The sequence below is a fragment of the Eumetopias jubatus genome, unplaced genomic scaffold (genome assembly GCF_037043125.1).
Source record: "Eumetopias jubatus isolate StellerSeaLion01/CBP00866 unplaced genomic scaffold, mEumJub1_p1.0 scaffold_6, whole genome shotgun sequence".
Taxonomy (NCBI): domain Eukaryota; kingdom Metazoa; phylum Chordata; class Mammalia; order Carnivora; family Otariidae; genus Eumetopias; species Eumetopias jubatus.
Window position 1 is genome coordinate 8,989,004 of NW_028274812.1, and position 10,160 is coordinate 8,999,163.

Genomic DNA, 10,160 nt, shown 5'->3' on the forward strand with positions numbered 1-10,160 from the left:
TTGTGTAGGTTATACCATATAAATTATGATGCTATTATAATTTAATCATTTCCTCCCCATACAAGGGACCACAGCAGAAGTGAGTAATAACATGAGCAGCTCCCCAGCTATTTTGCTGGACTTACAAATCTGCCTTAGAACGCACGTTACTCTCCCCAGATACAAAAAGCATTCAGGGAGGTTAACGGAGAAACTGAGACTGATTATAATCAACTCACTCAAAACAGCGCTCAGGAGGCCCGCGTCCTCCTCCAGGGTCGCCTGTCCCTCCCTGTCTTCCAGCTGCTGCAGCTCTGGGGGACCGGCAGAGATGCCAGGGGTCCCCCAGGGCTCAAGAGCTGCCGACCCCTGCTTTAGCTTCAGGTTTTCAAGCTCTTCCTCACCAATGATCAGCTGAAAATTGCTAACAAGCACTCAATGTCACTCTTAATGCATGATCTGTCCTTCCGGATTACTGTCTGAAGGAAGCTTCAACGAGGAGAAAAGTTGACAAAAGGCAAACATTAAGGGAAACCCAAAGCAAATAACTGCACGTTTATCCTAATTTTCTTATCTCTTTAAAGCCACAGCTGCTGGGGCCCCAGTGCAAGGGGCCAGCGGGCGGTGGAAACGCCGCCGAAAGGCCAGCAGCGCCCTCTAAGGGCCGCGGAGCGCAAGCGCGGCCGCCCTCGGGGCCGAGAGGAAAAAGGAAGGAAAGGGGGCGGGAAATGTGGCTTCCTCATGACGTCACCCAACGCTCAGCGGCACAAAGATACCTTATTCGAAATTTCTAAATTTTAACCATCTGGCCCATACTGGAGAAATTTCCTTAATGAAAAATCAGTAATAACACAATTCCCAAAAACAGAATTAAATTCGTATTCTTTGTAACAAGGATAAATTCTAGAAGGAAGGAAAAGCTGTTAGCTCGTATGTATAACAAATACCCCGATCCAAATGCCCTGATATGTGCTTACTAAAACTGATAAAAGAAATAAGCCATATCTGTCCCGGCCCCCAGCTACCCAGCTCGCGTCAAAGGCATCTAAAATTTCAAGTTCGGATATATCCTAACGGAAATAGTCAAAGGATTAACAGGTAAATATACGTATTTTTTTTCCTCTCCTTTATTTTTATATCTCTAAATACTCGCCTCTATATTTTCAAACTGAAATAACATGTCCTGGTAAGAGGTTTAATGACAACTTAAGAAATCCCCAGTTCCATAGGAACAATGAAGAGAGGTTTGCTCCTCATTCAGCGAAGGGTGATGGGGTCCTTTCTGAAATGTTTGTGTCTAGCCTCACCCCACCACCCTCACCTGTAGTAGCAGAACAACAGCCCCCAATGCCGTGCAACCCGCAATCCCCGGAACCTGTGAATATGTGAGCTCACATGGCAAAATGGACTTCTTCGCAGATGTGATTGAGTAAAGGACCTGGAGATGGGGAGATTATCCTGCATTATCCCAGTGGGTCCAATGTAATCACAAGGGTCCCCATAAGTGAAAGAGAGAGACAGGAAGGCCAGAGTCAGAGAAGGCAATGTGTGGGAGGGAGCAGAGTGACAGGACCGCTAGGAGGGGCTGCTAGAAGATCGTGGGCATCTCTAGAAGCTGGAAAAGGTAAGGATCAGATTCTCCCCCAAGACCCTGCAGAAGGAGCACAGCCCTTCGTTTTAGCCCAATGAGACCCATCTTGGACTTCAGACTTCCAGAACTACAAGATAATAAATGTGTGTTGTTTTAAGCCACTAAAATTGTGGTAATCTGTTACAACAGTAAATGGGAAACTAATACATCCCCCCCCACACACACACACACTCCTCACCTCCTCCCCTGCCTGTTTTCAGGGAATGGGCCTTTGTGACTTAACTAGAGATATGAATGGCCCTGTCAAGACATATTGATAATGCTCTGGAACTGTCCAGTGACAACTCTCCAAAGACATGAATTATCACTCTGCAATTCTATTACAACCTCTGATTTCACAGTAACAAATTGCATGCTCAGTTGATGAATTAAGCAGTTCTTTCATCTGGGTGGGCTCCGATGCACAAGATGAAAGGGTATATCCACCCTCTCTGCTCAAAGAGGACAGAAGTAGGAGGGAAACCCTACAGAGCTGGGTGTAGGTTGGGCCACAGGAAAGCCCCTGAGGACTTCTGGAGATGGAAGGAAACTTTCCATTCACTTGGACTAGTGGAGGCTGACTAGCTGGCCCAAGGCTGGGCCACACAGCGTGTGAGTGACACAGCACCGAGACTCAGAGCCAGGCATCTTGGTGGGGGACCTACTTCCCCTCCCTATCCCAGTGGTTATCAAAACTCCTGTTCTCTGGATTCCTGTCTACTCTTAAATTAATGAGGATCTCGCAGAGGTTATATTTATGTGGGTTTAATCTGTTGTGATCTACTGACCAGAAGTGTAAACTAAGCACACATTCTGCTGCATGCATTAAACCATTTTAAAATAGCAGCAGTAAGCCATTTCATATTGGCATTAAAAAAAACCTGTATTTTATGAAAAATAAGTTTTCCAAAACAAAAAGAAAGAGAAGAGTGGTATTGTTTTACACTTCAGCGCATCTCTTCAATAGGAGACAGCAGGATCTCTTCTCTGCTTACACCTTCAGTCTATTACAATATGTTGTGGCTGAAGTGCCTGAAGAAAATCCAGCCTCACACAGCTCTGTGGTTGGAAAAGTATCTTAACAGCCTTATGAAGCATTTTGGAAAATCCTTGATACTACACCAAAACTCATCAAGTAGCAGTTTCTTCAAGATTAGTCATGATGTAGAATCTGAAACCATATGAGGCATTTTTCACATTTTGTTACATGAAAAATCCACTGGGCTCTCTTGCACTTTGGCTAGATCATTTAGCCAGGCAAGATTTGGTAACATTATGCACGGGTCACTTGGAATTCACTGGTTCACTTGGTTATGCAGGTCATCTAAATGCTGACATGTTTTTATAAGACAGTATTTAAGCCATCGCATTAATTTATCTCACCACTGATATTGTTAGAAAAGTTTGTAAGCATTGCGAAGCTTCCAAATGATGTTGGAGATAACTTGGCAAAATTCCAATTTTCATTTGAAAGCTCAAATTTTATCACTGGCAAGACAGACTATCAGTCATTTTACTAGAAGTGACAGGCCCCCTTGTTCATCTTGGAGAAGATGTCTGCTGAATACCCAAGTTTGTCTGTGGTCATTCTTTCTGGTAAATATGGTGTGCCATGAAGAAAGAAGCTAGTTCAGTTCACAACTCAAACTATCACACAAGAGGTTTCCTCAGGATTACCAGGATTTTCCTTAGGATTTTTCCTCAGGATTACCACTGAACTTGGGCAGCTCACAGAAGTACTGTATGTCCCTTTCCTGTTCCTTCACACAGAATATTAAAAAGACATGCCTTCAAGGGTAGAGACTTGGTAAAATTAATAATTTTTGTACCAGGACGTTCTTAATTGAAACTGGCATATCTTTTCTTCACTTCAATGACTACTAGTTCATTATGGTGCCAATGCTTCGATTCACTCAAAAGCACGAGCAGTTTCACCCACCAAGCTTTCCACTCTTGCTGTAAACAGCAACACAGTAAAAAAAAAAAAAAGAAAGAAAGAAAAAAGAAAAAAAATGGCAAACAGTATCTGGGCATTTCTTTGAAAATAGTTTTGACCTTGCAGAATCCCTGAAAGGATATTAAGTTCCAAAGAAAAAAATGAAAGTCACCCATGACCACCCCAAGATAACTGCTAGAAATGTCTGCGAGTTTGTGTGTCCTCACATGTTTAGAGATACGTATCCTATCAGACTGGCAAGTGCCACCATAATCTTAATGGTTGCCTAGCAATTTACTGTAGGGATGGATGACGGAGGTATCACTTGCTTATTTTGATTTACGTCTTAATGGACCACCAAGGTAAAGGGTTTATTTAGATCTTTAGTATGCCCTGCTAATCTCCTCTGTTTTAAGGAAAGTCCCTGTGCGCTGTGGTGGCCTGTCATTTAAAGTGGCTCTGGGTGCTTTCATTAGAGGGATTCTGGCCCTCAAAGGTTTGGGGAGCAGGGGAAGGTTTGACTCAAGCAGCTAGCTGGGCCCATCCATTGATTCAACCAGAGAAGGAGCGTATGCCCATGGCCTTGCTGCCAGACCCAGAATCCAAGTCCGGAGCAGTGACTGTAGCTGCGTACAGCAGGACAGACCGGAAGCCTTCCAGAGGAGCAGATGAAATAAATTATGTGCCCCATGATCTCTTTCACAGCACCGGGGAGCTATCTGCAGGACATATCTGTTGCTTTCCTTCTATTAATTTCATTTAAATGCAGTAGATGTTCATTTCGAAATGTGCTGGTCCATTTCTAGTCTGATCATCATTTTCCTGCAAATCCCACGTCAACACAGTCGAGAGAAGTGCCAGCAAGCATTCCAGCTCCCACATTCCACAGCTCAGTGGATTTACAGAGCAGAAGGCAAGAGAAGGAATAGCAAGGACCACGGCAGCATTTCGGGAACTGCCACAAAGAGCCCTGAATCCAAGCACGCGCAAATGTACCCCACTGGGCAGGTGGCAGGGGAATCCACCAGGAATGAAGCTGGAATCATCACGAAGCCAGCTTAGCATTATCTCCAGTTCCAGCCCATTTTCTGAAACAAAAACCCTTTCAACATTCAGAAAATTTAATTTTGGGGGTGCGGGGGAAGCCATGGGTTGTAGGTAGGGAAGTTGAAAGGCTTTAAAATCGTTTTATTCTTGTTAACTACTACACCAAATATTCAGTGAATGATTTCCTAGAGATTGCTAACAGAGGAAAACAAAATCTCCCACGGGTACTGCCTTTTTTATGAAGAAGTTACTGCTGGCTTCCCACCATGTGGCATCAACCTGATGCAGACGTACCCACCAAAAAGAACTGCAAGGCAACGTGACTCCCCAACTGTCCCTCGTTTCCCCTTTCTAAGAGGGCAATAGGGACACTAAATAGCATCATAAAGCAAGTAGCCTTCCTTGGAATCACATCTGAATTTTTATAACCCAGCTGGGAGTGAATAGTATCCACAAAAATGTGGACTTCTTGGATTCCTACAAACTGAAAAAGCCACACCGTTTCAAGTGTGAAAATGCCTGCACAGGAGCTGGGACGGAGGGCCACCAAAGCCTTAGGGATGAAAACCCACCACAAACTTTAACTCTCTGCGGGAAACCTTCAAAAAAATCTGACACCGGCACCCTGGCACTTTCCGAAAAGCGCGGCTCACAATTCAGCCCCGAAAGAAAGCATCCATCCCATCGCCAGCCCTCGGTCTCTTCCGGAAAGGGCGAGCTTCTCCCACTTTCCCGCTCCCTCCCCTCAAGACCAGGATCTTCTCCCAGCTCCTAAGTTCCCGCCGGGGAGGTTCTGGCCTCCGTCCGAGCGCCGCCGATGCTTGGGCGCTGAGGTACCCGGCCGCCCCCGGGCAGCTCGCAGCTTTCCCCCGTGCGCTTCTAGAAGAGTCCTGCCTCCCTGCCTCCCTGCTGCTCTCCCGAGTGCCACCCTCCAACAGACATCCCTACCTCCGGGCAGGTGAACTGAAGGAAAGAAGGATGTCCACGGGGATATTCTGGGCAAAGGAAAACATCACCCCCACCTCCACCGCAACACCAAAGGGTCGCTTTTCTTTTTTCTTTTTTTTTGTTTTGTTTTGTTTTGTTTTGTTTTGTTTTTCCTTTGCCTGAATCTCTCCGGGAAGTTAGACTGATTGCTCGAGTCTCCGGACTCCGGGGCGTTCGACGGCAAAGTTGAAACCAAGGGCGCTGAGGTTCCCGGCACCAGTGGTGTCCCGCGCCCGTCTCCCGTGCGCGAGGCGCCGAGTGCCCAGACCCCGCGTCCCCAGCCGCCCCTCCGCGCCCCGACCCGCGAGCGATGAGGACGCACAGGTTAGTGACACGACACGCACAGCACAGAGCGGGACGGCGGTCCCCGGAGCGACAGGCAGGGTGGGTGATGCATGGAGGGTGGAGAGAGAAGCAGCGAGGAGGCGCGGAGAGCCGGGCAGCTGAGCCCGGGACTGCGCGTACCTGGAGCCCCCGCCGGGGACACGACGGGCAGCAGCGCGGCCAGGAGCAGCAACGCCGCCCAGGGCAGCGGGCACCGCGCGCGCGGGGCCGCCCCGGTCTCGGGCGCCATCGGGAGCCCCGGGTGCGCGGCGGGCTGGGTGGGCCGGCTGGCGGGTGGGCCCTGGGAGGGAGTCGGGGAGCGCGGAGGCGCCGCCGTCGGGTCCCCGCCGTCCGTGTGGGTGTGCGCGCTCTGCGCCGTGCCCGCGGCGCCCTGGCCCCGCGCTGATGGTTCTGCCCGCTCACCCGCCGCCGCGCTGTGTACTGAGGCCTCGGGCCGCCAGCCGCGCCTTTTAGCCGCGAGCGGGCGCCCCCTTCCGGCGGCGGGGCAGCGGGGCGGCGGGGCGGCGGGGCGGCGGGGCGGCGGGGCGGCGGGGCGGCGGGCCCGGGCGGGAGGGGCACTGGGTGCCGCGTCAGGACTCCGCGAGCTCGAGCGCCCCGGAACCCCGCTTGGTGGTTCTGAAAATTCGGTGATTGCGATGCGGGTCGAAGGGGCCTGGGAAGTTCCTCCCATTGTCTAACCTCTCTCGTTTTCTGGCTCGGGAAATGGCTCATCGCGTCCAGTCGCTGCCAAGCCCAAGAGTGCCCTGTGGTCCCTTAAGTAAATACTCCTGGTTTTAACGTTGGGGACTGGAGCCAGGTCCCTTCACCTGTTTCTGCGCATTGCGGTCTTTCCTGCGGCTCACCCCGGCCTTCCCACACCCCGCGCGCCCAGGAGAGGGGGTTTGATGTCCTTAGACACTGCTGCTCCTGGCTGTCATTTCTGTGGAGCGCATCAACTCGTCGCAAAGGAATCCGTCTTGAAGTACGGGAAGTCCCAGCCCGAGGACTTGATTGGCCTTGCTTCCTCCAGGACCGATGGTGTGAATCCTGATTAGGGGCTCCCTGTACCGGATTCCCACCTGTGTGTGGCCAGCCCTCGCCCTCCGAAGGCTCGCTCCCCTCCAAGCGGGAGGGGAGCGCCCCTGGAGGCGACAAGGACACCTGAGCCAGGCAGGCCCACGCTGGGGCGCCAGTGCTGCGGGCTGCCGGCCGGTTTCCGCTCAATGCGGCTCCCGCTCAAGCTCGCAACCTAACACGGAGTCAGTTCTCCGCCGGGACACCCCAAAACTTGACCAGATTTGTGTCATTCGGCAGAGAGGAAACGATTATTGAATGAATTGTAGACCGATGAAAAAGAGAAACACAGTATGTCTTTTCTGAAACAAAGCAACACATCCTTGCCCTTAAACCCTGGCTGGCGCCTCTTGCCCAGTGATGGGCTATGAACCCGTAATTCCTTCAGCCTTCCCTTCGGGAAAACTCTCTCCTGGTTCCCGGTGACGGTTTGTTCTTCATTCGTCCGGAGAGTCCTTTATACTCGCAGAGCTCTTGTAGTTTGCCAGCATTTTAATGTTTAAATATGCACTTTCTTACATTGCTGCCTAGTATTGTGATGTTTCCTCCATAAGCCATGTAATGCGGCTGTGGTTTTTGTCAGCCCAGCAGCCCCCCATCTCCTGCTCTTCTTTTGGGAATGGTAGCCCTTTCCCCCACTCCAGCCAAGTGGCCCCAGTGGGACCTGTCGCCTCCGCGCCACCCTGTTCCCCACTCCAATTGGTCCAAGGAGCCCTAGGGGCCCAAGCAGGGTCAGAGCCCTAGCTGCTGGAAAAGTCTTCTTTCTCCAGTCATTCACAGATGTTGAAGGATGCCATCTATGGTAGGCTGAGATATGGCCCCTCGAAAGATATCCATGCCCTAATCCCTGGAATCCATGAATGTTACCTTATGGTTGCATATATGATTAAGCATTTTGAGATGGAGAGATTATCCTGGATTATCTGGTGGGCCTTAAATGCCATCACATGCATCCTTACAAGAAGGAGAAGGGGATTTGAGACAATGTGCCCACAGAGGCAGAGATAGGAGCAATGCAGCCATGAGCCAAGGTAGGAGGCAGCCACCAGAAGCTGGAAGAGGCAAAGAACAGATTCTCCCTAGAGACCCTCTGGGGAGCACAGCCCTGGGCACCTTGACCCCAGGGGAACTTATATGTCAGGCTTCTGGCCTCCAGAACTGTGCGAGGATACATTTCAGTGGTTTTAAGCCCGCAGACCAGTAGTTGCTACAGCAGGCCACGGGAAACTGACACAGTAGCCAGGAGGTGCCTGTGTCTCTGGCTCCAGCCTTGAGGGCCACCACCCAGAGAGAATGAAGCCAAAATACGAACAATGGAACAGGGAGGTAGAGTCTGCAGGTGCACAAGTCCTGGGCTCGAGCTCCAGCCCTGCACTTCCTAAGCTCTAGGAGACAAAAATTCCCTTTTGCCAAATCGGAATGGGATTTCCGTCCCACGTAACCACCGAGTCCTGACCAGCATATTTCTTCCTTCCTCGTGAAATGCACGTGCACAGTACCTGCCTCCCCAGCGTGTTGCTTATTAGAGCAGCTTTCTTCTGGGGCCATTTCAGAGTGAAGAACAATGCAAAATTGCTTCCAACTAGATCAGTACAATTAGCCAGGGACTATGAGATATAAATGAAATGACTAACATTTCTAAGTCCAGATTCTGATTTGATTACAAATTTGAGAGTATGTTTCATTTTTAAAGTCCCAAAAGGAAACTTCAAACTTGAGGTTTAGAAGACCTCAGGAAAAAAAATCAAGAAACAAACAAAAAACAAAAAAAAAATGGGGAAAAAAAGACCTCAAAGAAATCTGATCTAAGAATCATAGTCTTCTATCCTCGATGTGACCATTTCAAAAATACAAGCTCTCCAAAGTTTTCTTCCTCTCTATTTTACTATTGACCTGATAGATGTTTCTGGTAAAATAAAATAATGCTTTGCCAAATGTGTCTTGAGCAGTATCTCTTTTGCTCTGATTCACACAACAATCTTGGAGGCACTGCTCTAAGAGAGAAAAACCAAGGCTCCAAGTGTTTATGTGGCTTGTGTACCCACACTAGTGACAGGTGAGGGTGACAGTCCCTCCCATCTGACTCCAGGTGCGCGTCTTTTCCATGACACCATGACAACCCCGGATGTCTCCTATTCGATTTTCAGCAAAAGCATCAGGATCCAAGCAGAGAGTACAAATAAAAGTATATTTTGCATGCCCCATGTCCAGTACAGATGGATTGGAGACACCTCTTTATCATCCAAATGGTGAGCAATTCTTGTTAGCAGACAATTTCACAAGACTTCAGTGTTACATCATTCACCTTCTCAGGGTTTGGAAGATGCAGGAGAGAAGTGCTGGTTACATATCCGTAAATCCATCGTTGCCCGAAACATGCTTCCTCTGTGAAGAAGTTCTGACTAGTTTCCACAGCAGAGCGGTGCCAAGGGGAGTTCTCTTCTGTGCAAATATCCTGCAAATTAGTGGAACGTAAAGGATTAAGACGTCAGATACCCAACCTAGCCTAAGAATCATCAAAGATTCTTTTTTTTTTAAAGATTTTATTTATTTATTTGACAGAGAGAGATACACAGCAAGAGAGAGAACACAAGCGGGGGAGTGGGAGAGGGAGAAGCAGGCTTCCTGCAGAGCGGGGAGCCCGATGCGGGGCTCGATCCCAGGACCCTGGGATCATGACCTGAGCCGAAGGCAGACGCTTAACGACTGAGCCACCCAGGCACCACCAAGAATCATCAAAGATTCTAATTGCGAATGTTTTGATTGCCATGATAGGAAAGCCCACAGACCTTACTCCAAGTTTCTGTCTGGTGGCCCCAGGCTCTTAGACAAACACGCTGCAAATGGAAGCAGCTAGATATCCCAGTTTATCACCTGCCACTTGTCAATGAGCACAGGACTTGGGCTAGATCAAGAGAAATCATTCATTAATCTATTCCTTTATATAACCTTTGTTGAACAGCTGTTTTTGCGTCAAGTAATGTGTTAGAATCTGGGGATAAAATGGGACTGAGACTCAGGCAGCCCCTTGCCTCAAAGAGCTTTCAATCAAAGACAGAAACACACAAAAACGTACAGTCTGGAGCCCTGTGCTATTTCGGCCATGAAACTTACGGACTTCGTTCTAAATGCTGCCTATTCCTTCTCTTACTTTATTCTCTTTTTTCCCCAAGGAGGGCTTTA

The 10,160-nt window shown here is 49.2% G+C and overlaps 1 protein-coding gene across 1 annotated transcript in view; it reads right to left on the reverse strand.

The window, feature by feature from the left end:
- FNDC1 (fibronectin type III domain containing 1) overlaps nucleotides 1–6,153 on the reverse strand; it is a 100,619-nt gene extending 94,466 nt beyond the window's left edge. Inside the window, exon 1 of the mRNA XM_028103351.1 lies at nucleotides 6,045–6,153. Coding sequence (XP_027959152.1) covers nucleotides 6,045–6,153 — 109 coding nt within the window. The remainder of the gene's footprint in view (nucleotides 1–6,044) is intronic.
- Between the last annotated feature and the right edge of the window lie 4,007 nt (nucleotides 6,154–10,160).